The sequence below is a fragment of the Neodiprion virginianus genome, chromosome 7, assembly GCF_021901495.1.
Source record: "Neodiprion virginianus isolate iyNeoVirg1 chromosome 7, iyNeoVirg1.1, whole genome shotgun sequence".
Classification (NCBI taxonomy): Eukaryota; Metazoa; Arthropoda; class Insecta; order Hymenoptera; family Diprionidae; genus Neodiprion; species Neodiprion virginianus.
The window spans coordinates 24475785-24502787 of NC_060883.1; the positions used below are offsets into that span (position 1 = coordinate 24475785).

Sequence of the window (27003 nt, forward strand, 5' to 3'; positions counted from 1 at the left end):
AACAGGAACATTAAAGCGACGTGATACTCCTATTTCGGTAACAAAAACTGTTATCCAGATGTCTCCGAGACGATTAATCCGTCGGATAAAAGACGAGAACAGCTAACTGCGGAATTGTTGGGCGCAGTTTGCTCTTGATTCCATAAAAAACACGCTGTCGTAAACATTGAAAGAAATTAAAAACATGATAATAATTGGTAGCGGCTTATAAATAATTTCCTCCGTTCGCCAGGTTTTAATGCCATTTTCTTATCAATATTTGTCACAAGTTATTAAAGTGGCGTCTGAGAAATAAAATAAAACATTCAAAATGAACCACCCTTATGTACCGTACATTACTTGCGGGTTCGTCAAAGAAAAAGAAAGAATCATCGAGAAATTCGCGAGAAACTACGCCGCAGTTTATTTGTTCGATGCGTCGAGTAGATTCTCGTATCGTATCGTCTGCTGCGCGAGCCGGCCGGCAAGGCTCACAGCGTCGAGATTATTCCGCAGCAGACACGCCGCCACGCCGCGCCGGCTCGCTGGTATAAATTGAACGCAGCTCGGGCCGCGTTTCAAAACAGTTTGAATCGCAACAGAGCAAACATATCAAGAAAGAAAGCGAAGCTGAGGCAAGCTGCATAGCTGTCAAGCCATTACCTGCGCAACATCTACAAGAAGCTAACGTTACCTCGACTACTCGAAGCAAAGAGTGCTATTTACCGAAGAGAAGGAAGCATCGTCGTAAGGCCATCGAAAAAATGTCTCTGATTCCGTTGCTGTTCTCCAACTGGTGGGAAGACTTGGACGAGCCGCACAGCCTGATCGACCAGCATTTCGGTGTCGGTCTTCGCCCTGAACAACTCCTCGCCCCGTCGCTTGTCAACCGCAGATCCCCGGGATCCTTGTACTACAGACCATGGGGAGCTCTTCTCAATTACGGGAACACCGGCTCGTCGGTAGTCAAGGCCGACAAGGATCAGTTCAAGGTCATCCTTGACGTGCAGCAGTTCAAGCCCGAGGAGATAAACGTGAAGGTGGTCGACAAGTGCGTCGTCGTCTCGGCCAAGCACGAGGAGAAACGCGACGAGCACGGCTGGGTGTCTCGCCAGTTCGAACGGCGATACCTGATCCCCGATCAGTGCAACATCGACGAGGTCTCGTCGAGCTTGTCCTCCGACGGCGTCCTGACCATCACGGCACCGAGGAAGGAGCAGCTCAAGGTCGAGGGCGAGAGGAGCATCAAAATTCAGCACACCGGGAAACCGGCCGTGAGGGATACTCCGAACCCTGCGACTACGCCGTCCGACGCTGAGGAGAAGCAGATCGCTAACGACGCAAAGTAATTTACCATTTTTTAAGATTGTCGAACTACGTACGAACTGATTGCTTTTCTCGTGTTTCCTGTACGAACGGACTGATTTTATTTTATTTTATTTTTTTTTTTTTTTCATTTTGTAACCAATGTTACGATACCTATTATGCTTAATTGTAAGTTTTGTTTTCTAAAATTGTTTTCATTTCTGTCTCGGATGTAATATCACGTCAAATTTTATTAGTAATTTGATTCATTGTATTAACATAAGTATACAAATTTCCACTGTTGGTAATGTGATATCTGTTAACCAAAAAAAAAAAAAAAAAAAAAAAAAAAAAATTAATATACCACCATATATCGCTATGTAATGTACTGAAAATTGTATTTACGTAATAAAATATATTAGTACAGAAATGTAGAATGAAAAAGAATTGCTTTATATATTGAACCCAGGCCTACCTCCTCATCCTGTAGCGTGAACAAATTAATTAATCATAAATTACATTTAATCGTAAGAAAAATAGAGTATCAATGAAATTCAGGCTATCCATCAAGCGCGGACTATCTACCTCGAGAATGAGTAGTCGTTTTCCAAGTTTGTTTGTCACATCCTCGCTGGGAAGGAAACCTTATAAACGGCAGGTATTTGTTCAAACGTTTTATTGTAAATAAAATATATGTCTCAATGTCAATTCACTTGAGTTGCCTAAATTTATTCTCAACCTCGTTGATACTTCGATTGACTGCCCAAATTACGGTCCTACAAAGTAATTAAACTAACATTGGGCGGCTGCAAGACCAAAATATTTGTCGGATTGTTGTCCACGGTCAGGCAGATTACGTGGCATTTCATGTACAATCAACGGTCCCGGTTTAATATCGTTGCCAGCCGCCTAAACAATAGATTTTGCATGATTCATTTCAAACTCGAATAACGATAAATTGTCAGTGAAGTTAAAAATAGTACGACGACGTAACGTGCATGTTATTCCAGAAAATTATAATATTCCCTTTTCGAACCTGCTTCGTTTCAAACCATTTCATCAAACCTTCGTAGCTGTCAGAATCAATAAAACGGAGAATACTCATCGAATTATTCAATTTATGATTTTTATCTCCTGACTATGGTAATTATTACTTTGTGGAACCATAATTCTTCCAACGATTCGTAGCATTGACAAGGTGGTGATGATAAATTTGCTGTAAATAAAACTCGTAAACAATGTAAAAACATGGGTATAACGGGTTATCACATTGTAAGCTTCCAGCGCATTCGCATTCACAGCACTGCATCTTCTCGACGCCAATGTGTCTGCGGCGTGCGTATAAGCTGCGCGACTTGTCAAGGTCAATAAGTTATTACAGCAGTGCCACTGCCATATATTTCAAATAAACCTAAACAGTAATTTTCTAGACCTGAGCTAATCTGCCTGCTGTTTGCGAGGCTAGATCCGCATTAACAAACCATGAAAAACGGCGTATAAAATTTTCAGAGAAGGTGACAAAAGAGCGTAGATTCTTTTTTAACGTATGCAGGTATACGGGCTTGCGCGCATCGTTCTCACGTCAGTTTTTGCACGATGCACACTGCTCCGGACGAAACAAATAATATGTATAATATACGGACAAATGGACATAATATCCAATACGAATTGTCAAGTACATATAACACGGTTAATATACCGACTAACAAATACGTCTAGACTAACGTTCAGCGTACGTGGATACGTAGGCGTAAAATGCACAAGTATAAATAATATTATAGAAATATTTGAAAATGCTGCGTAACTCATCGTCAACGTTGAACGATGCACGTATAGGTATGTGTATCTGTATGTGTGCCGGACTGCGACGTACATATGTATTATTATACATAGGTATAGTACGCAACCGTCGTCGGTCGATGCCGAATACTCTCGACGCGTCGCGACGGCCGACGAGACGCCTAACCTTACCCAACGTGACATTCAAAGCGAAACCGAAGCGGCGAACTTGCTGGGCGTGTCGGCCAGACGTACATATGTATGTATGCGCAGGTCTGCCTGTAGACCTGATATGTGCGAACGTCGAGAAACGACTCGAAGCTCGAGTTTGCCGCTACAATGCAGCGGGGAAATTATAGAACACTTTCTCTCTCTCGCACTCGCGATTAGATGATGTAATTTTGATATTGAAGATTTACAGAGCGTGATGATTAAAATGAGAATAACAGCAGCCGGGGAACGAACTAGATCGTACGGGAAAATTGAAGAAACGTAGAGCGAAAAACGCGAAAATACAACGCGTATATCTACATTAGGATACGTGTTTACGTCACCGTATTCATAATACACCGTAGGTCGTGTCTTCTTAACAATAAGTACGTGTAAGAGTGTGCAAAGTAATTATAAAAGTCCTCGAAGCGACTTCAATTGTATTTCTTGTAGAAATAATCTTACAAAAACAATTGTCAATATGTAACGTACATATAATGTACAGCCGAAGATTCTCGACGTAGATAATATCCGTGGAAGCTAGTAGAAGCTGGCAGAATAGGCGTTGAAAAAAGAAAAGAATAATCTGCAAGAAGAATTATTGTGTGAAATGAAAATCGCGTGAACATTGGTTACTGGATTTTGTTATATCCCGTCGAAAATTTTCCAGAGCTTTCCTGCAAATTCGGTAAAAGTTTCTTACGTTCGCCCTCGTCATTTCTGTTTCTCACCGAATAATCGTCGCGCGTGAAATATATTGCAAGCAAGAGAGAAAAAGAGAGAGAAGGATATAAATAAGGAGAGAAAAATACAGAGAGACAGAGAGAGAACGCGCGAAAACTGCATCGTTCTGCAGCGAGAACAGCCGAGAAACATCGCGAATTCTCCGGCTTACCCGAGCCTTCTAGAACCTCGATCCCCACCGCCGAAGGTACGCGAGTCGCGCATAAATACCGGCGAGCAGGAACCCCGATCATCAGTTCGTTGGAAGCAACTGCAAGAGTCAGAAGCACCTACGATACACGTAGAAGTATATAAAAGCCATATACCGCGAGTCGATCGAAGAGAGAAGATTTAATCAGCGAATCAGACCTTGAGAAGAGAATCCTAAACCGTAAAAAGAAGTCTCACGAGCTAGCCGTTGACCGGTTCGAGTTTTGAATCTCCGTTTAGAAGCACAAGAAAAACAAATCGTCATGTCGCTGATCCCGATGCTTTTCTCCGACTGGTGGGAAGACCTGGAGCGACCTCACAGCCTTCTGGACCAGCACTTCGGGCTACCCCTGCAACAGGAGCAATTAGCGGCGAGTTACCCGAGGTCGTCGATCTACGTGGTGCCCAGAGATTCTCCGCGTTCGAGCGCGCATCTCATCCCCTCGATCTACTACAGACCCTGGGGTAATTTGCTGAGGCAAGGAGACGGCGGCTCGTCGGTGGTCAAAGCCGACAAGAATCAGTTCAAGGTGAGCCTCGACGTGCAGCAGTTCAAGCCCGAGGAGATAGACGTGAAGGTGGTCGACAAGTGCGTCGTCGTCTCGGCCAAGCACGAGGAGAAACGCGACGAGCACGGCTGGGTGTCTCGCCAGTTCGAACGGCGATACCTGATCCCCGATCAGTGCAACATCGACGAGGTCTCGTCGAGCTTGTCCTCCGACGGCGTCCTGAGCATCACGGTACCGAGGAAGGAGCAGCCCAAGGTCGAGGGCGAGCGACAGATCAAAATACAGCATACCGGCAAGCCGGCTATCAAGGATCAGGCTCCGGCTAAGGATCACGAACAGCAAGAGGATCAGAAGAAGAAGAAGTCCGAAAAGTAAACTTGCTCTTCGTTCGTATCAAATTTTCTAAAACATACGATACTTGTACTCGTTGCGAGTCATTATTCGCGTTGCATTACCTCGCACTTTCCTTAAATATAATAATTTTTTTATATCGTAGGCTATAATCGACGCAGTCGTAGTCTTAATTATAATTTTGTTTGTGATGTATACATTGCTTAAAGTGTATAACGATCCTTAAGATCGACAAGTCTGTCAAGTGGCATTTATTAATGTTAAAATTATTATTTCATTAGTCGGTATAATGAGTACCTGTACCCGTTAAGTGATGATCTTGCTTTTCTACTTTGTAAAACCCACCTTTTCACGTGTATCTCATGTATGAAATAAAAAAAATGTGTGTTTAGATTCACATAAATGTGTGTCTCCTTACTCGACTCTAATCCTCTTCGCTGATCCCCCACCTTATTCCCGTTGTTATCGATTCGTCGTGCTTATTAGGCCTGTAACATTTAGCCGTAAGCGTAATCACAATTCAAAGTTAATTCAATTAGATATTACTGTTTTATTGAAAGACTAGGTTGATAATTCAAATAAGCCAGACGTGCCTGCACGATAAATAGCAATCAAATAATTTCTCGAAACGTGTTATTTACACACATCTATCGCATGCCGAAGAATTTCTCATCAGCAAAAACTGCTGCTCAGATTATTGCTGTAGTACAGGAGTAGAAGGAATAGTTAATAGAGCGTGCACCGCGTTCTGCGGTGCATGAATATTTAAATTAAATTTAAGCACAATCTGGCCTAGAATCTTTGTCCCCATTGACCGAATGGAATATATTTTTTGCGCACCCATTTTCGTGGTCTATGTAACGCGGCTGTTCGTTATACCACCTAGTCGCGGAAAGGCATCCTGAACGTCTCTTTGCAACTTTTAATTCTAAACCGCAATCTGCATAAACCGTGTAACCATTCGGCGAATTGTCGAATTTTAATCAATGAGGTTAACCAAGCTTTGAAATATCAAACAGGGGCGACCTCACGTGGGGAAACCTTCGAATCTGCAAGTTAACAAAATACACGCTAGGTGGAAGTAGCTGGAGCTATCAGGATAAATGCGCAAGACCGCGTGGCGGCTTAGACGGCGCTTTCAAATGCTAACTTCGTTTCGACACGATGATAACGTTAAAAAAAAAAAACAGATTATTAATTTTAGTATAGAGAATCAAAGCAGGGAAATAGCTGAATTTTCGAAAGGGTTGCTAAGTTTTGGAACAAAGCGTTCAGACGTTTCTTCGGAACATTGCAAAGTAGATAGAAATTTTTCATTGCGTCACGTACAATGATTACGGATTTGTGTAGAGATGAGTAAAACAGAGGTATTATAACTTCTTGAAATTCCAAGTTACGTATTACGGTATCGTTCGCAAGTAGAATACGGTACCTCGGCTGCCTTCATTCCTAACAATTACAGTAAATCCGTATGGAGATGTGCGTATAAATTTCTTACGCAAAGAAGGTAAAAAAAAAAAAAAAAACGGTTGAAAAAATAATTAACAATCATAAAATATTATACATATTACTACTATACGTGAGGTGCATAAACTCGAACGCTGTCGGTTAATGGCTAAAATTTGCACATCCGTCTTGAGTTTCTCTCATCTCGGAAACGGTCATCGTCATTGTGTAACCGCAATGATGTTGCCAAAAAGAATAAAAAGAAATAAAAAATTAAACGTTGCTGTATAAAGAAAAAATTGATACATCTTAGAAAATTGAAAGATCGCGAAATAAAGCGAATTCTCAACCCAGTTGCAGAGTAATTATAGTAATCGCTCACTCGAGCCTCAGAAAAGAAAGACACGACTTTGCACAATAAAATTGACTTCCGATGCGTATTGCATACATCAGACGTTTCGAATCAAGACAACTATTGCGCATAGGTAATTGGGTTACGTTATTTACGATATTTTAATTCGAGCTCATTAGGTACTCGGAGAGCCGGGGATTGGAGCCTGTTGCGGTGTACACGCAGACATAGCTAAACGGGCAAAGACGCGCGTCTCAAATATATACCCAACACAGTTTAAACGTAGGCATGTATTCGGTGTTCGACAGGCTGCAGAGACTGTGGCACGAGCTAATGGTATCACGCTCGAATAATAAGGAATAGGAAGGAATATAGCCGAGCAGGCATCGCGGAGAGGAGACAGGGTTGGATACGCACGCATGGGTTTGCTGCACGTTACGTTTGGGGTCCCGAGTCCCAGTACGAGGCCCCGGTTTTACAAACACACAGTCCGCAGCCAACTGCAGTCAACTTTGCACCGCGCTTTCGACCCGGGTCAGTCCGACCGGACCTTCTCTACGCTTTCGCGACGCTCTTTAGATGGCCTAATTGCTTTGTTTGATTGTGACTTGTGACTTGCCTCTTATCGCAGCCCGCGCACATCTACGCACGCATACACGCAAACGAGTGAAAATCAGGAAGTAAATCGTCTAGCGACTTCTTCTCGAGGTTCATTCGCGAGGCTACCTGTGCCGAATTAAACCGAAAATGGTAGCGCAAGAGCTGACGAATACGATAGTTCTCGTATTTGCATAATTTTGTGTTAAAAATTGTAATTTACTTGTAATCGGAGGTGAGTAAAATTGAAAAAAAGAAAGCGACTTCTGAAAATTATATACCCTGGATTGTGCCGCACGCGCCATTCATTGTTAGTTAGGGGAGACATATGGCGAGGTAGAATTATTACTCGGTGGCAATACGCAACAGGTGTTCTCGGTCGGAAGTACGCCGGTCCGTTTGCGAAGTGATGGAAGGGTGCGATTCAATACTTGCGCTAGTGTCAGTTTGTTCGCAGAAGAGTGACCGAGTCGTTAAAATGTGAGGCGACAGTGTCGAGAGAGTTAAATTTCGAAAGCTAAATCCCAAAGCGCTCGACGTAACCCGTCGATTTCGATTTTTCCCTATAACCGCTCGATCAAACGCGCAAGTAATAATCACACATTGTCGATTTGAAAAATGAGCGTAAAATCCGGAAGCTACCTAACAGTATTCGCCCTGTGGGTGATTACGGCGAGAGAAATTTTCGTTACCGGAGAACAGAGGTTCGAAGAAACGCCAGCTCTGTATCAGGAAGTATCCTCCGGAGATGACGTTCGTCTTAGGTGCAGGGTGAAAGACAAAAGAGGGCAGTGTGTGTGGCAGAAGGACCGGAAACCGGTGGGCATTCATCCGGGAAAATATGAGTGGGCGAGCGATCGCGAGGGGGACTGTTCCATCCTCGTGAAGAGGGCATCCCTTGACTTCGACGACGGTCAATGGGAGTGCCAGGTCACCCCCGGAGATTTTGCCCGTCAGGACGCCCTCACATCCCCCCCGGCTCGCCTTCTCGTCAGAGGTAGGATTTATAACTCCCATCGGATTTCATTCTCCTATTCAAATTCTAATTCGGATCGGTTCTCTATTCCGTCACGAACCAGTTGACCCCTCTTTCTACGCACACGTCACATCAGCCTTCTCTCAACTTTGAAGCACGTTTCCTCATTCATGTTGAAGGAGTTGGGATTTTTTTAAACCTACATACGCGCTGGATTAAGCGAACCGTCACCTACCGATAGACTGGCTATGATACTTTTTCAATTTCCCAAACTATCTCAATAAGTCGATGAAAAAGATACCCGCACGAACGCATCATCCTTCCGTTGCAGTAAGCCCGAGAAAACCGCGCCTCGAAGTCGAAGGCACAGTCTTGGGTTCAATCCTTACTCTGAGGGAGGGTCAAGAGGCAACGTTGTCCTGTGTCTCTAGATACGGAAATCCTCCTGCGCTGATTAAGTGGTACGCAAAGAATACGTGTTATCTGTGATTTTCTTGAATCTAGATGTATGTTCATACGTATAGACCTGTAACCGCGGGTAGAATGTCATTACAGATACAGAATGTACCGAATTGGGTATTTGCATGATTTTTATATTTCTTGACTTTTGATGTTTTTCGATTCTATAAATTTTTTTAGAATTTTTGAAAAAAAAATATTTTGTTTTTGTTTATAAATATTTAAATAATTTAATAAATAAAAGTGGTCCTAAATCACATAAAAGTCACGTGACATAAAACGGAATGTGATTGGTTTGACGTCATTGTGCTGCTACTGGCGCGTTTATTTGAATCCACAAAGAGTAATGTACAATATTTTCTAGCGCTAAAAAAATTTTAAGTAAATTTTTTAAACTTTAAGTTTGATACATTGTATAATTAATGTCAGACTTCGGTGAAAATAATTGAAATAGAAATCAATTTTTGTGTGGTATTTTTTTTTTTGAACTCACACGGATAATTGTGTGGAGGTTATGATCACGTCAATGTATTATACTAAGAATGTTAAGCAAGCATTAGTTTGAGTATTTTTACAAGTTGGTACTATACACCAACAAAAATCGTTTTTTAATGACATATTAAATAATTTAATAACTTTAGTTTATAATAAACAGCACTATCAGACGTTCTTTTCATCAATCACAACACAGAGCAACAGCTGATTACACGCACGGCGTGCTTACAGGAGAACTTGGCGCTAAAAATTTCAAAAAAATTCAGCATTGTGACGTCACATACGCGAGATGGAGCTACTTATTCATTTAAATATTGCCTTTTTTTTATTTATTAAATTATTTAAATACTTATAAACAAAAACAAAATATTTTTTTTTCAAAAATTCTAAAAAAATTTATAGAATCGAAAAACATCAAAAGTTAAGAAATATAAAAATCATGCAAATACCCAATTCAACAATCATTTGCGCAGGTACGTAGGTGGTAGCGAAGTTGCGCCTCTTAAGGACCAAACCAACGCGACGGAGGTCGACAATCCGAAGACCTGGGCGGCCCACAGCCTCCTTAGAATCCGTGGCGAAAGGGCAAATCACGGAAAGCCTGTTCGGTGCCTGAGTATTCATCCGACCACCGCGGTGCCAGCTGTGGCGGAGTCGAAGCTCGACGTTCATTGTAAGTTTGATCTCCAGGCGATAATGAAAAGCGATAGAAAAAAATAAAATGCAACAATGCGACGCATGAATATTCACCCTCTGTTCCCGCATAATACTCCTCCGTTCGTCAGATTCACCGGAAGTTAAGCTGGAAACGGTCCCAAGGTCTCTCGCTGCGGCGTTGGAAGACTCGGAGAGTTTCCTGAGTCTGAAGTGCCTCGTGGACGCGAATCCTCCCGCAGTGGTCAAGTGGTACAAAGACTCGGAGCCGGTGGTCGGGTTCAAGAACAGCGTCTTCCCCAGGGACAATCGAACGAACTCCAGCATTCCGGGAATGATGGGATTATCAGAGCTCCCATTCGAGCCTGTAAAACGAACGGACAAGGGCCTCTACTCCTGCAAGGCGTCGAACACGATCGGCGAAAGCCCGTCCGCTCACTACCGTTTCGACGTCCAATGTGAGCGCGGAAAAAACGAAATTTGCAGACTTGGAGAAGAATAATTGTCAATAATAACATCATCCTCTTGCCTAGATGGTCCCAGAGCGACTTCCGTTAACGACAGACGACAAGATGGAGGGGGGCCTAAGGTGGAAGAGGCGGTCGTTGCCGTCCTGGGTTCAAGCCTCGACACCTTCGAGTGCGAATTGTTCGACGCGAATCCCTCGGCGATGTACAGATGGGTCCACCTCCGGGGGGGCACCAACACCGAGATGATCTCTAACCCGGGCGACCGGGCGGGGGACGCCGGGCGTCGTCTGCGCCTGGAGAACGTCCAATGGTCCGACGAGGGTGAGTACCGATGCGTCGCCTACAACGTGATAAACGGGGTACGTCGAGAGGCGTCGAGCGACGCTCGCTACGTCCTCCACGTCACAGGACCCCCCGAAATCCAGACGGGGGCCTCGTCGGCTGGCGAATCCGCGGACGGGGGCGACATCCGGTCCATCGGGTGGGCCGGGGAACCGGTTCACAGACTGAGGTCCCGGTTCTGCTCCAGGCCTCCACCTCGCCTCGTCGCTTGGCAGTGGGGGAGCTCGCACATCAGGGCTGGTGAGTGATGTTCGATTGCGGTGGTGGAGAGTAGGGATGGAAGGAGAGTTCTAAGTGCAGATCCCGATACACAAAGACACGACACCTTTTTCCGGTGATCGGTACAGTCAATCGAAATGAGGAAAACCCCCATACGAAGAAAAGGGTTTGTGGCTGAGCTGTGAAGCGGGTAAAAGGTCACCATTCGGATCTGTACGCAGAAATCTCCTTGTACTACTACTACGGAGAGTTGCATGTAGCAATTTAATATCCGAGCGATTGAATTTCCAGGAGAAAGCATTCCGCCGAAGTACGAAGCGCTTCCGTTGGAACCGATTATCGAGAACAAGATGGTGACGAATTGCTACTGGGCGAAGCTCGAGATAAAGGATTTGCAGAAGGAGGACGCGCGGGTTTACACGTTGCTGGTGGAGAGCGAGAAGGGCAGGGATTCGACGAATGTTCTTTTGCTGGTGCGGGACCCGATGGGGACACGATTGATCGCGGCAGCCGCGGCTGTCGGGACTTTGTTTCTCCTCGGGCTATTCGCGATCTGTCTTTACGCCGCGTTCAGGTCTAAACGAACCGATTTGTACAGCCAGGAAGTTGAGGAGGGTAGCATTGCGGCGGACGCTTTTTACAGTCCCACGTCTACCGTCGACAGGCAGAGAATCGCCGATCAGTCTCAGATGCAAGCTAGCCAGGACCAGACCAAACCTCTGGCTAACAATAAAGAGACGTTGCACGAAAGCCCGCTCGCTGTTCTTTACGGATACGATCACATTTCGAAACAGGCGGCTATGACTAGGTCGCCGATGAGCCCAGAAGCGCTGAAAGTTAGGAGAGCCCCCGTCGTTCTGCAGGCTCCAACGATAGTTTAGCGAACGTTAACGTTATTTCGTATGTTGAACGAAACACGTATTGATACAAATTATTACCGAAAAGCTGCTTTCACGCACTATACTTGCTATAATACGCGTGGGATATTGTATTATTGATTATATAAAGATTATTCTTCTACGTAGAAAACACATTGTCCGTTTTTCTTCAACGATCAAATATTTTTTACAGAGTCTGAAACCTTAATTGTTATCTGTACAATATCACTAATAATTTAATTACCGTTCGCTTCTAAACCATAATTGTTTGACATAATGTGACACCTATAAGCTTTTATTACCATTAATTATCATACTAATTATATTTAATTATTTATTGTTTTCATTGTTGTATTTTATAGGAATAAAAAATAAATATGAATAAAGAAAAAACAATAATAAAAGTTGATAATTAAAGTCAAAATATCGTTTACAAACAAGTAACGTATCCCCCGCAATATGGCGAATGGCAGATAACTAACTTGTTTTGATAGCGACGAAAATTGTACTGTGAAAATGTAATATTCCAATTTTTAATAAGCACCGTGTGATATTTTTAATCGATCAATACCACGGAGGATAATCGAGGTTCAGAACCTGATGTTCGAAATGACGAATGAAATTTAAGAAATGCGAATGGCAAGACCCGTCTACGAGTCTCGTAGTTTATGACCGATCGACTCCTCGTTTACGACGCGTGGAGACAGGTGGCCCAAAGATCCATGACAAACCGTCTCTGTCATTTGTAGGTTGGTTGAACGAGTATGAATGTTTATTTAAACGTGTGACTAACGGTAGAAGAACAGTTGATTAACGTGAAAGCAAACGAAAGCGCGTCCGTTTCGCGGAGGTTCAATAATAATAATGACGTACCTTAAGTCATGGGAAGAATTCGAGAAGGTAGCTGAGAGGTTATATCTCCAAGATCCACTGAAGGTTTGCCATTTCACTTTTATTCTCTTCCACTTTGACAGTAGTTTATTCACCCTATAGATGAATAAGATTTTATTAAAAGTTGACTTGGTGCAAAATTTCTGTCAATTGCCAAACTGTTCAAATCATAACCTATATGTTGATCGTGGCGGTACAGTTAACACCAGCTGTGTACAATGACGCTGATGATAAATTTACATGAATGCATAAGTAGGAAGAGTCGATCATTTGTAAAGATACTAATATTCCAAGTATTGTCAAATGATTTGTATGTCACCCTTGTTAACCTTTGTCTTACTTACTTGTTATTTCGTTTGTTCCAGGCTCGGTACACAATGAAATACTGCCATAACAAAGGTACTTTATCCCTCAAGCTCACAGACAATCGTACGGTAAGTAAAGCGCAAAGCACAAGTTAAAATGCTGTAATATTGTCGCAATCGTGGCTAAATCGTTCATCGTTTCACTTGCAGTGTTTGCAGTACAAAACAGAGATCGCGCAAGATCTGAAAAAGATGGAAAAATTCATAGGCAACCTGATGCGACACATGGCGTCCAAGGACAACTAATATTTATTACTATAGGAATATATTGTTTAAATAATAACGATAAAAAAGGATGAAACGAAAAAGAAAAACAAGGTATTCACAAGGATTCTAAAGTCCGTTTCTTTGACGATACATATATGTATATAGTATATTCATATAGATTTTTTTCATTTCTGTCTTTCATTCCATTGGGATAAAAAAAAGAAAAAAAAAAAAAAAACAGTTTCTCTTTCGTTCTTTAATATACAATATGTGCATTGAAATTATTCTTCATTTGAACTTAAAGCTCGGTGCTTATTTCGGCCTGCTTCTGTGTCGGCGAGTCAGAGTTCTGTAACAACAGATAAATGTTCAATTATTACTTGTTCTTCATTCCGGCGATGGATGGATTAATTATCTTTCATAATTGCAATAGATACTTACAAATCCACATGCAAGAAATAGATTATGTGTATTTGGAAAATGAAAAGAAATCACCCGCCATGACTCAATTCACTCGTAACCTGTGCCACTCTTGTTTAATACCGAAGAAAACTATGTCACAATAAAGTGGCAGAGGACGATTTGCAAAGGGAAATAAATTTTTTGAAAACAAAAAAGTGAAAACAATATTGAAAAAATAAGATCGTTGTTGTACTTGGCTGCTTCTTACAGTCACAATGGGATAAAGAGAGAAGCATCTGCGCGGAGGGGCGAACAAACTTACGATATAATGGGCTGAAGAACTGCATCCAAAGTTGCGTCAGCGGGAGGGTAGATTTCTTGATTTGAAGACAGATCATAGCGTCCCTCTCCCCCCAATTTCTTTTGCTGCTATACCAAAGAAAACTATTTTTTACTAAACTACCACACAGCAGATCAATAAATACAATAGTCTACCACAGTTTTGTTCATCAGCATTTCATTAGAAATTTCGTTTAAACCATCATGATAACAATTAACTGGTGAAACACTGCCAGGATATTTCCATAGTTCAACTGAGAATATTCACTGCAAATTATACTTCTAATAAAATGCTCAGATTTGACACACACAAATACGTAGATCACCTTTGCCGTATTAGTTCAATCGTAAGCATTACGCAAAATAGAACTTTATCGAAACTCATCAAAAATAAAATAGTTTGGTCAAGTTTCAGAACGCAGTTCTTACAAGTGCAAAAATACGGTAACTGCGAGTAATATTGAAAGCAATAAGCAAAATCCGCGGAAAGCCAAGTTTTGCAAACAGTTTTGAAGTTTAAAAGTAAGGTAATTGTCATATTCAACTCTAGCCTATCTTGGGGGTATGATTGAAGATCTGTAAGTCTATCACACATTGTAAAATTGTCGCGACAAGTTTTCATATCTGCAATAGTTTATAATAAGGTAGTTTATCTACTTAATTGTGCAAAGGGCAATTTGTCTTCATACGGGAAACACAAAACGAACACACACAGGATGTGAGACTACGGTATTAGAAAAAGAAGTATTTAGTTCGGCGTTTGTTGATGGATAATTCAAAATACGTACAACTCTTGTAATTCGGGTGCTGCCCGCAGAACTTGAGCAGCAGCTTGAAAAGTCGTGAGGAGTGCTCTCGCCTAGTCCGCTGTCGATATTATTCCCTATCAATATCCTGCCGCCGTTACGACGATAATCAAACTCCTTCCTTGAATTATATTCGTTTCTAGCGCCGCAGAAATGTTTTGAATCAATTCGACCCGCAGATCTCGACGAACTTAAGTTATAACTTCCATCGCGACTATGATGAGCGGTTCTTCTCTCTCTCTCTCTTACGCCAAGTGATCCGAAGTTCATTCTGAAAGTGAATCGTTGACAATCTAGGCCTGCAGGAAGGTTCCCGTCGGGGGAAAGACATAGGATACACAACATAACAGTACATAAAATTCGCGGTTTTTGCTTGCGGTAAAGCAGCAAAGTTGCCTGCAGCTAGGTAGATACATATACGTACAAAATGAAATAAACGGGTGCGTCAAGCTGTTAATCAGTGATTTATTAACGGACTCATGCTTTTCGAATAAATAAGGGGGCGGGGTGCATGCTTAGACAATGTATACACATGCTTGGAATAAATAAAAAAAAATCGATACAAAAATGGAGACAAAAAGAAAAAAATTTATGCATAAAAAAAAAAAACACATGCAATTAAAAACGAGTAAAAACGAAACAACAGATAAGGCTATTCTCGTCTGGGTGTATTATTACGTAAAATATAAATTTTAAACAATGACTACGGATCCCGTCTCGTCCTCGATAGGAGGGGGTCCGTGCAGTATGCAGCTTGTCTTGAGATCATCGTACCTAGGTAGAGCAGTCGTTTCGACATCCTCAGATCTAGGTATCGGAGGTATCTGCGAATTCTGTACTGCCGACTGAGACGACTGGACGATAGTGTACGGAATCTCTCGCCTCTGCTGCTCGCTCATTCCCGTTGTGTCGATCAAGCCAAACTCCAAGTGCCTGAAAGAATTTTAGAAAGAATAAATTTCATCCACTTACACAGTCACTTAACGGCATCCGACGAGTCAAAATTTTGGTCACAATTTATCGCACTTTTTCGCAATCTTACTTTCGAAGCTCATCGGGTAAATGCTGCTTGTGAGACGAGGACGGACTTCTGTGCCTGCTCCTGTGCCTTCTCCGCGGTTCCGTGTGACTCACCACCTAATAAAGAGAAGAAAAAAAAAACAAAGCACGAAATTACTTAATCTTCACCCGCTGGCCTCATATTCAATTGCTCCGTTCGCGTTGATCGGAATATCAGGTGCTTACCACAGCTCGTTGAACTCCCTCTCCCTTTCTCTTCTGCGCCTCTCTCCACTGGGGTTCCGAATCGACGAGTTCATGCCTAAGCAAGTATGATAACAATAATATGTATATATGCGATACGCCTTGTATAATACGAGTTACGGAATGATTTCTTTTTTATCCACCCAGAAACGGGTTGTCAACCAAACGTACGTAGTTACCTCGAGTTACGAGAGCTCCTGTGTTTCCGACGGTGTTTCCGATGCCCGGACCGCGAATCCGAGCCCCTTGACAACTCCGACTCGCAATCCGAGTGTCGACTATGCCTTCGGTGACTGTGGCTGTGGCTGTGACTCCTCCGCCTGTGACCACCTCGGCCGTGACTGTCTCCCGAACTCTGGCTCTCCACTGAGCTACTCCTTCGCTGGAGTCTGCTCAGGAGCTAAAAAAATCCAGAGAAACGTACAGGATGCAACGACTCCGTTCCTTGGCTAATAGCAAGAGCAAGAAAAATGCCAAGCGCAACTTACAGCCGGCGCGGTGCCCGCGGATCGGACCGACCGAGGACTGGACGAGGTGTAAAGTCCCCTGGGTTGACTCTGGGTCCAAGGTGCGCTTCTCGTGCTCCTGGTGCTTCTGGGACTAGTATCGTTTTGTTGAGTACCGTTGGCGAGGTTCGAGGTCGAAATACTGGATACCGGTACGGGATGAGAGACGGCGTTTGGAGCGGGAACCTCGACGAACGGTCCGGCCATTTCCTGTCCCTCGACAACGCGTCGCTGGGCGCGTCTGCTGGGAGCCCTTTGAAAGGCGGGCGCGGGATTCCGTATCCTGGCGCCGTGGTGCTTCTCGGATCCCGAGGATTGCGGGCTGTAGGAACGGAACCGGGAGTACGGGCTCAGAGGCGGAGGCCCCGTCGCCATAAGACGGAAGAAAGCCTGATGCTCGAGGCAGCACTTCCAAAGATGACGGCAAGCCCCTCGGGACGGCGTTTCGAAACCGTGCGTACGCTCCTCGGAGTTTTTCTCGCTCACTCGGAGCATGAAGTACCTGCCCTACGTGCCATTATTTTAATCACGATACTTGTGCGCGGAGCGCAGCAGCCTTTCAACAGCAGGTAGGATACGTACTCTGTACGTATAGGTGGGTATGTCTATACATGCAACAAGTATTATAGGCATACTGAAATAAACTAGCGCGCCGCCTCGTTAATTGTTATATATCTTCGGGGCAGAGAAACTTTCAAAAGGTGAATAAGAAAACATTCTGAATACCACACAAAATATACCTGCTATTAGTATTAATATTATCGTGTAACTACTTTTTATATTGCTGCTTTCAGTTTTACTATTCGCGTGTATCGTGCGATGTTAATTATACTAAAATGTGCACGGTGTTTAGGTGTTTACCTACCTTGTAATAGATTTTATTGATTCTCGGCCAGTAGTAGTTTCCCACTTTGTTCTTATTTCGTAAAACTATGATGCCGCTCGGTGTCAGGCCTAGGAAATAATCCACGTTGTCTTCACCCTGCGGAGTTGGGAAAAAATTAAAATTATCACGTACAAAAAATGCACTCGGTTATCGCGACAACCGTTGCTTAAACTTGTCTTTGGGACGTACCAAAACTGGATGCAGATCAACTCCGTACATCTCGAGCCATTTCACCTTGTCGAGGTAGTTGAGCTCAGCGGCCGAAGGAAGTTGACCTCTGGATAATAACAATTGATCAATGTACGATAACACAATTTTTCTAATGCCTAATCCGCGTCAACTGTAAACGATGAGTATACCTATACGTATGTGTATTTACACATATAGCTGACCTGCAATGGAACGAAAACAACTCAATAAAACTCTCAACTCACACGAGGCTTTTGTGTAATTCGGCGATTCGGGATTCCAGCTCTGCCGTTTGATTGGCGAGAAATCGAAACTCGGTCACGTAACCCGTCGAATGTCTTCTCGTGTCGTAGTCTCCGAGTTCCGCTATAATTGGGTAATAAAACGAAGAGTGAGAATTCGTTCGTATATCAATATAAGCAGGTATACAGGGAACCACGCGTTCTCCCATATAATTAAATCGCAGCTCGTATGCTGCTACACCACGTAACAACGTATATCGCGTGCGATATGCCCATATTATCAGACGTACAATGTAGTAAGAAAATTTTTATACAAGAAATATCGCCTCCCAATTTATTCCGCGTTTCTGTACACGTATGTATACTGTATATATAATTCATGTATATGTATATATAGTGCACACACAACGTGATCGAGGACTGTCACCCACAGGCGACCAACGTATTCGGACTGCGACTGAAACGTTTTTTTATTCCGTATAGTCAATTTGCCGTTTGCGAATTACAGCTGTTTGAAATTGGAGAAAGAGATTTTTACGAGGATCGCATTTGTTACAGCCTGTGGGGCGATAGTCCTGGGTCACCGTGTATATATCTTTCTCGAGTCGGCTTGAATTGTCATCATGGGAACGTGTACAAAACGGAAGCCAACTCCCCTTTTCACGTCGATAAACAATGATAATTTCACAATTAGCATGACGAAGAGTTCCGCACCTCGCCGGAATTATTCTGCCTTTCAGTTATCACTTCTTTTTTAACACTTCAAAATTTTATTTTCCCTACTTTTCGTCAAATCCTATGACCCCATATAGTTTGCCATTAAATTCTTCTCTACGCCTTGTCATTACGGACTCGTATTACCTGTATGTTATATTTCTGAGCCCGGGTAACGTTATTACCGTACGGTATAAACGTGCAGGGTGATAACTGATAGGTTGCTCGCATTAACAGGCCGGTTAATTGGCACGGTCACGCGTTTACAAAAGAAATAATACGAGAGTGGTTGAAGCGAGGCTAATTACTAAACGTGTTTAAGATAGAGTATTTAATATATATATATATATATATACATATATGTATGTACGTTATACATACATTGTATGCGAACGAGTATTCCGGGTAACTTGAACTCGTTTATTATAAAAAGGTGACGATTATTCAAGGTTTTATAGATTCTTGATTTGAAAACCAGTACGAGAGCGAACATTTCTCAAACGATTTTATACAAGGTATGAAATTACGTAAAACCGGAAGTGCGAATGACATACGTGCAAATGATACGTATAAATCTGAACTCGGATCGTTAATGTAGACGTCAGTCGTACGTACACAATTAGGCTCGTGTTTAATTAAAAGACGTATTTAACGAAAAGAAAGAGAATAAAAGCGGCAATCTTTTTTTTTTTTTTAATTAATTATTTTTTATCACGACGTCGTCGATCGAACCGCAACGAAAAATTAAGGTTGATAATAACAAGTTGCCGGGGCTTTCGATCTAATTGTATAATTGCAACTTGTGGTATACAAAGACGGCCTAATTGCCGATGAAAGTTAAACAGATCATGGTATTGATTATAGGTGTGTGTATTTCATGTATAATTATGGCGGTAATCTTACATTGGACAACGTAGGCTCCAAGCTCGGCAGCCAAATCGAAAGACACCGGAAGTCTACCTTGTAGAATATCCTGTTTCACTTGAAGAAAGAATTGATACCTGAAACGAAATATACGAATATTTTTTTTCGATGTTTCTATACCGTGTAAATAATTAAGATTAAAACGTAAATCGATGTTTTTATTTTTTGTGACACTTCTTTCTGAAGAGTTTGAAATTCTTCAATTTAGTTTCCTGGCTGAAAATCATCGTATAAAAAACATCCCCCGTGTTTTCGGAAGGCCGGAACATCATTATACTCGGGATAATTGGAGTGAGAGAAACAGTAGGAAAAACGAAGAAGATAAATGTGAAATAAATGAAAAACAAGATGAAACTAATAACATAAAAATAAAGGAAATTGTAAAAATGTTTAAAATAATAATAATAACAACCTGAAAGTCAAAGCCTCCGGGCGAAACTGTGGCTATATACGGATGCAATACACGTGTGTGAATACCTACAGATACCAAACGTATGTAAAACGTACGTCCGTGAAAGAGGATTATATCAAGTGCGAGAGGAGAGCGCAATAAGCGCGTGTATAGAGAGCGAAGAGAGCCCGAAGCGTTTAGCTTTGTACGGACGAATATGTACGTACATACAGGTACGTGGTTGTAGAGAGGCAGGTAAGGATATAAGCAGACTGAAGGCATTAGCGTATTGTATACGCGTTAAAATACGTAGCAGGTTGTAATAACCGGCGAGACTTTGTTCTTTGTAGGAGGAAAGAGTCAAAATGGTAGATTTTAAACCTCCGGAATGCCAGGGGCTCTATAATTTTCATTTTCGGGTCAGTAATTGGTCTGCGGACTTAATTGCTAGGGTCCGGCACACCACCGCGGGCTTCGTGAGTAAGCCTTTAAGCCTTGGGCCAAATACGAAATATTTCTTCCTTCCACCCATCCCTGTAATGCTCTGCATCTACAGCTTATACCTATACCTATATCCTATATCCTATATCCTATCTCTACCTTGTACCTACGGTCCAAAACTCGACGGATTCTCTTTCGCTGCTACAAATCCCTATATATACGAGTACAAGGCATTCCCTAACTCGCGATTCTATCGCCAACTTATACTGCAGTCTTTCCTCGAAAATGGATGAAAAAATAATATTAAAAAAAAAAGGGTAAAAACTATCCCGTTTACCCATCCGAGCCCACTATTATTTTCTCAAGCGATATGATTATTATCCGTCTAAATTGTCCTATCGAGAAAGAATCACGATTGTCGAGTGAATCGTTTAATCCTTTGAGTCACGCATGATTGTGCCGAGTCAACTTTTGTAATAATATAGTATTCTATGGTTTTATGGAGTCGCTGATTACGAGACTGCAATCAAATTTGAAAAATTCAAGATGACGGATCCAATATGGCGGACTAAAATTTCAAATTTGATCGAATACGGTCAAAAAACTCTATGCAGGGGCTTTCGGGGTCTCTGATTGGATTAGCCGTACTGAATTTACAAAATCTGATTCCAGATTCGTAATCAGCGACCCCAAAAACCCGCGAACAGAGTTTTTTTCTCCGGACTCGATCGAGTTTGAAATTTGTGTCCACCATATTGAATTTTTTAACTCCAATTTCAGATTGGTAGTCAGCGACCCCAAAAGGTTATAATTTATGCAAAATATTTATACGTGTATATGGGTAACTTTCTCGGAAATGAATCATTACTTCAATTTTCACGATTTTTTTCAATCCTTTTGTTTCTAACAACAATAATTTACATCACATCGCGATAATTACTCTCGAGTATTGAAAATCTATTAGTGTACTATCAGAAATGGCAAAAAAAAAAAACTGCAAAGAAATATGTTTTCAAAGTCGTTTAAACATCCAAAAAATATATAAAATAGGTGGTATATAATTACCACTATGACCCAAATGGTTAATTATTTCAGGAAAAGAAACTTATGCTAGGATTAAATTTTCGAAACGTTACAGATGATAAAAAAACGTGAGCTAAGAAATATCATGTCAAGCAATATGTTTCACGCAAGTATTCGAGCAGTAAAGTTAATCTTGTTTTTTACTTCGCTGTCGAATGAAACATTTTTTTTTTTTTATAAACAAGAGGAAAAAAAGTATTTCTTCCTTTTCCGTAACGTCTCGAGGTATGTGCGTACGTATGCATGCGCGTGCAGCTCACGATGGCGTATCACACACGTCTAGACGTTACCTCGACGTATGATCGAGCCGTAGGGACGGGGCATTTGCATATAGATCGACTTTAGCCCCGCGGCAAGAGTGTACGTGTGTACCTGTAGCATACCTGCCGGATAGTCGTCGTGCTTCTTCCGAGCCCTCTTTAATTTTTAACCAATTTTTAATCCCTTTCCGTTCACCACGAGTATGAGGTATAAAAATGTCAACGTTGCGCTTCAGCGCCTCATACCTACACCTGATTGTACGCTGCGTATATTCCGTCTCTTTTTCTCTCATCCGTAGGAGTGCCCGCGTTTTTTCTTTCTTTTTTCTTTTTCAACCTACAGCCCAAAGACCCTCAGCAGCAACGGCACCTTTTATCATCACAACGAGGAAAACGAGACGCAGGCGCGCTTTTAAATAATAATCACAGTAACAACGACCCGTCTTTAATTATACCGTAAAGCTGTTAATGGACCCAAAACTTGGCCCGGGAGGCCATTTTCAGCCTAAATCTCGGCTTCGCGATCCCCGTGCAATTTTGCACATTAGATTACGCACTTGTATTGTGTACTTGTAATATTCAAAGCCTGCAGCCTCTTTGCCCGAGTTATGGACAAAATTTTATACTGCTCAAAGTCTGAGGGGCGTATTGTATATAGCGATATAATTACCTGGTTATTTCTTCGACAAGTTTGCACGGATCAGCGGCGTAGAATTTCACCCCAAAGTAAAGGGTGTGTACATCCGGATTACCATCGCCGCCGTTCCCCGAACCTTGATTTTTCAACTGTTTGCCGATCTTTTTGCTAGGGTCCAGCCATTGCTAAACAACGAAGTAATAGATTACTTGTTAATCGCAAGGGGAAAAGTTGACGATTCGTCTTTATATAAAAAAATATTGCCGTGTGACGTACATACTGCCAAAGATTTAAAATTTCAATAAAAAAAGAAAAAAACAAGAACAAATAAATCCAAGTGTATGGTTATAAACATCGCGATGCGATATAATCACCAAGAGTTGGAAATTCCATATAATATCGACCTCCGAACACCATGCATCTCTACAGTGTACAAACGTTGTTATATAAATTATCGAATCCCGCAATCTGCGGGTCCGAAGACTACGCGAACTTCTCCGAAATATGTTGTATACCGGATATTAAAATCGTCAGACGTTTCCGGTGAATAATAATAATAATAACAATCAACGAACGAGCAGCATTAGCCCGGTGGCAAAATTCCCGAGATTAAATGTCGTGACAAGGCTATACGTACAAGCCTGCACACCTTGAAGTGAACTATTTCTTCACGCTATTTTATTCCACTGGAATGAATTTGTCATAAATCAATTAAGTACACAGCTACCGCTGTCTACGAGCTAAACTAACAATTATTCACGCAACAAGACAACATGCGTTGCAGATCAAAGCAACGATTATACCACACCTACGCCAAAGATCTATGATCAAAGTTCTTACCGTTTGATTCTCGTGATCCAGATAGCGTAGGCCGAAGTAGGCAGTTTCAAGGAGATTTAGGTGCCTGAAGACCCGGTCGAGTAGCTCCTGTCCTAGGTTGGTACTCTGTAAAATTGCAACGTGGTTTACAATACCAATTATGGATAAAATTTTTCGCTACCGGTACGATGCGGCCGGGCGTGGATGGGGAAAAAGTCTGTCTCGGTCTCTTCCTCGAATGTCTTATCACTACAAGCACGCACAGAGGCGCAGAGAGACGTAAACACGCAGAGCATCCTCCAAACTCGCTTCGTAGATTACGCGCAGTAATTCATCCCCAACATCAACCCCGTCGCAAGGTTGGTATAAACGACGCTCGTTTTACGCACCGCCAAGCAATGACACTTGTATACATATACCTACGTAGGGAGACGTATACGCCTCTGTACATGTACGTACATGGGGGTATATGCAGGTATGCGCGCTTTCCGTAAAATTGCAAATTTCAACCTTATGCATATATGTATAATAATATACCACGTGTACATAGGTGTATGCCTGTATATTATATATACAGGCATGCAAACGCGGAACACAGTGAATAATTTATCGCTTGAAATATTATTATATACCTACGGCCAAGTACAAATACCGTGGGCTGAGAAGAAAAATGAATTTTTTCATACGCGGTTTCGTGAAATATTGCAAAGGATAAAAAATAAAAAAAAAGCACCTCGCAGCAATTTACAGCTAATTCCTCGACCGGTAGTAAAAAGTTCGTAGACAAAATTTTCCCCCCGGGGAGGGTTTGAATCCGTTCCGTTCCGGTGTGGTTGCCACTGCAATATAGGTATACAAACATTAAAGCAAAGCTAAAAAGCCCTCGGTAATTTTTACGTCCAATCGCGTGATTCGTTAGTTCATTGTCTTCTGTGTATAAGTATGCACGCGTATGCGTGCGTTATACGTTACGGTATACCTAATACGTATAAATATACATATATACATATAGATATACCCGCAGAGATCGAAATCGGCGGTTTCCGGTTCCCACACACCGAGGGCAACCCGTGACGCACTTTGACGCATTTGTTTTTTCCATCTCTTCTTCCTTTTACCTTATTTGCCGGCGTTTTTCCCTGGTGCAGTTGTTTATAGTCGAGTAAAAATAGGTCTGAATAAAAAATATTCGGAATACGGCTGCACGGTTTTGTGTAAAGGGGTTTTCGACCCTCAGGAATTCAGATCTCAAAACATTTTTGAGCTGTATAGCCGGGCGTTTCCAGAAAACAGCTAAATTTGACGTTTTTTTTTTACGGTTTCTTCAAAAACTGCCATCAATAGTTGGAAAATAACTTGACCATCGTATGATAGAGCGGAAAATTCTATTTCATCGAATTATGTTCTCGTACGTTGGAAACGGAGTTCGATTAACAAATTAGGAAAGAAGAAATTATACTTATCGACAAGATCTGGGGATTTTTGATGAAATCATTTATTTCATTTCTCTTAATTTGTTAATCCGACTTAGTTTCCGACATATCTGTAAATAATTCGATGTAGAATTTTCCGCTCTACACGATAGTCAAGTAATTTTTCATCCATCGGTATTAGTTTTCTAGGAAAAAGCACAAATCTAAAATTTTCCTATTCTCGAACGTTTTTATTTCAGACCTATTTTGACTGGACTATAGGGCTAATATATTTTGGCGCGTTTATTCGTCCACACCTGTACCTCTTTAATTCATACCTTTAATGTTCAAACACCGCGTACCTGTGACGTTTGATTTTTCATGAAAAAAAAATAATAATAATAATAATGAAAAAAAAAAAACCTATAAAGATCATTGTTTTCTGGAGTACGGCGTCGATTGTTTGCACAGTGCTTTCCGCGCAAGAGCTTCGAAATCGGGAGTTAAAGAGAAAAAGAGAGAAACCGCGGTGTGCAGCAGCACATGGCATAAAGGGTAAATAAAGAAGGAAGTTGTACATAAGGTGAGACGAGTGTCAGCCCTCGTGGGTGATCGTTTTCGCTTTGTTTCAAGTGCTCTCAAGTTTTTTCTTCTTCTCTCCCTCGGCCGCTTTCGCGTCCCTGCACACTATATATTACATACACCTGTATTACACTCATGTATAGTATAAGTATGTACCCGTGTATGTATCTACAGGTATAATATCCATTTCGCAGCGCACGTGGCACTATATACACAACATACATACATAACATACACATATAAGCGATTTCGCACATTTCCGCAGTATATTTTTCTTCTCCATTGTCCGTAATTCATTTTTCATTTTCCATCTTTCGTCTTTTATCCTCCGTTTCTACATACTCTACCGTATTCGTATGTGTGTGTGTGTGTGTGTGTGTGTGTGGCCGGTGTGTAAAAACGAAACAACGAACACGTATATACGTATATATAAAAGTTACATAACGTATTCCATCCGCGACGCACGCCGCCGTTCTTCCACGTGCCTCGGATTATCTTCGTACGTTATAACTTTACATCCGACCCATCCACACATCGACGCGTATTTTGTACGTATACCTGTTACTGCAGGGCAAATGTTACCGTCATACGCCTGTACAATGTTATGACTTTCACCACCTCCCCTTTGACTGACTGCGCGTCTTCTTCTTCTTCTTCTTCACAGGTATTATACTGTAAATACGCGCATATCTCCGCAGACATATTTTTTGTTTTATTGCCACTTTTTTTTTCTCATCTTCTATTTTCATTATTTCCCTTGCCTTTTCGCCCCTTCCTGCGGAGACATTGGTTTTTTCATTTTTATCTCATATACTTCTTCCACGCCATCGCGGTACGGAACGAACTTCTTACATACTTCGTCAGACGAGTATTTTATAAAAGGTTTATATCGTCATCCGCATCGCGCTGCGTTTGGCTCTCTGTGCGCGCGTACTCGCGCGAACGTGACGAAGGAGCGTCGCCTCTGGAATATCCTGTATTCACATTCGTATATATACTTACGACATACCAACGAAGGTACAAAAAAAGGTATTACACACCCGCGCCGAGCTCAGATCTCCGGCACATACCGATGACCTCCCTGACTCCCTTCCTCGCCCAGCGCCCATCGTCCATACTGACGTTAACAACAATATTTCGTATCCCCAGAGCCAGGGTCGATGTGTCACTTTCTCGGAACAGATCGTACATCGCGATTTACCTACCGACTAATATTATTCCCGAGTCAACCATAGTGCTAAATTTGTCAACGCGAAAAAGCTGGACGAAAGTAGCACATTATTCCCTCTCAACGCGTTTGCGGGAAATATGAGACGATAAACCCACCAGCGGGAATAATCTGGGATTTTATTGCCTCGTTACCTAACGTACTATTCTAGCTTTCGATCGATACTGAGAAAGAAACGCGAGGAAAACGTAAGGCTGAAGTTAGAAACGTTAACGTAACGACACGTTGGGGGTGGGGGGATGACTATTTCACAACGATTTACCGCATTTCGGACATACCTGCAATTACGAAGTAACGATTTTTCCGAAAAGTAATTCATTGCAATATCATTACTAGCTTCAGCTTGAAAGGAAAACAAAAAGATCCGACACGCACTCCCTGCGTTAGAAATGGAGAAAATTGGATACAAGGTATGAGAAAGGTTAGATCTAAGAAAACTGTTAACTGTTTGTGCTGTAGTAT

The 27003-nt window shown here is 42.0% G+C and overlaps 5 protein-coding genes across 12 annotated transcripts in view; 4 read left to right on the top strand and 1 right to left on the bottom strand.

Annotated features, from left to right (window-relative positions):
* The first annotated feature begins 523 nt into the window (after nt 1-523).
* LOC124308622 (protein lethal(2)essential for life-like) lies at nt 524-1718 on the top strand. The gene has a single exon (XM_046771477.1). The coding sequence runs from the start codon at nt 744-746 to the stop codon at nt 1326-1328; it is 585 nt and encodes a 194-aa protein (XP_046627433.1). The 5' UTR covers nt 524-743; the 3' UTR covers nt 1329-1718.
* A 2513-nt stretch (nt 1719-4231) lies between these two features.
* On the top strand, nt 4232-5469 carry LOC124308621 (protein lethal(2)essential for life-like). The gene has a single exon (XM_046771476.1). It carries the CDS (start codon nt 4470-4472, stop codon nt 5088-5090), a length of 621 nt encoding a protein of 206 aa, XP_046627432.1. The 5' UTR covers nt 4232-4469; the 3' UTR covers nt 5091-5469.
* Nucleotides 5470-7922: 2453 nt separating this feature from the next.
* LOC124308989 (irregular chiasm C-roughest protein-like) lies at nt 7923-12233 on the top strand. The gene is made up of 6 exons (XM_046772187.1): nt 7923-8458; nt 8769-8898; nt 9865-10064; nt 10177-10503; nt 10579-11097; nt 11368-12233. The coding sequence occupies exons 1-6, from the start codon at nt 8080-8082 to the stop codon at nt 11955-11957; spliced, it is 2145 nt and encodes a 714-aa protein (XP_046628143.1). The 5' UTR covers nt 7923-8079; the 3' UTR covers nt 11958-12233.
* Nucleotides 12234-12631: 398 nt separating this feature from the next.
* LOC124308339 (signal recognition particle 9 kDa protein) lies at nt 12632-14034 on the top strand. Its single transcript, XM_046770943.1, has 3 exons — nt 12632-12890; nt 13211-13279; nt 13361-14034. Exons 1-3 carry the CDS (start codon nt 12819-12821, stop codon nt 13454-13456), a joined length of 237 nt encoding a protein of 78 aa, XP_046626899.1. The 5' UTR covers nt 12632-12818; the 3' UTR covers nt 13457-14034.
* LOC124308337 (band 4.1-like protein 4A) overlaps nt 13610-27003 on the bottom strand; it is a 53672-nt gene continuing 40278 nt past the window's right edge. For 6 of the 8 annotated variants that reach the window (XM_046770939.1, XM_046770938.1, XM_046770940.1 and 3 more), the window contains 14 exons: nt 23341-23445; nt 22534-22685; nt 19668-19765; nt 18054-18174; nt 17809-17896; nt 17599-17715; nt 16716-17240; nt 16407-16627; nt 16210-16285; nt 16007-16101; nt 15739-15897; nt 14947-15235; nt 14142-14248; nt 13610-13766 (listed from right to left, as the gene is read on the bottom strand). In XM_046770939.1, coding sequence (XP_046626895.1) covers nt 13730-13766; nt 14142-14248; nt 14947-15235; nt 15739-15897; nt 16007-16101; nt 16210-16285; nt 16407-16627; nt 16716-17240; nt 17599-17715; nt 17809-17896; nt 18054-18174; nt 19668-19765; nt 22534-22685; nt 23341-23445 — 2190 coding nt within the window. In that variant the 3' untranslated portion in view covers nt 13610-13729. The remainder of the gene's footprint in view (nt 13767-14141; nt 14249-14946; nt 15236-15738; nt 15898-16006; nt 16102-16209; nt 16286-16406; nt 16628-16715; nt 17241-17598; nt 17716-17808; nt 17897-18053; nt 18175-19667; nt 19766-22533; nt 22686-23340; nt 23446-27003) is intronic. The other 2 variants (XM_046770941.1, XM_046770942.1) reach the window with 2 other exon arrangements.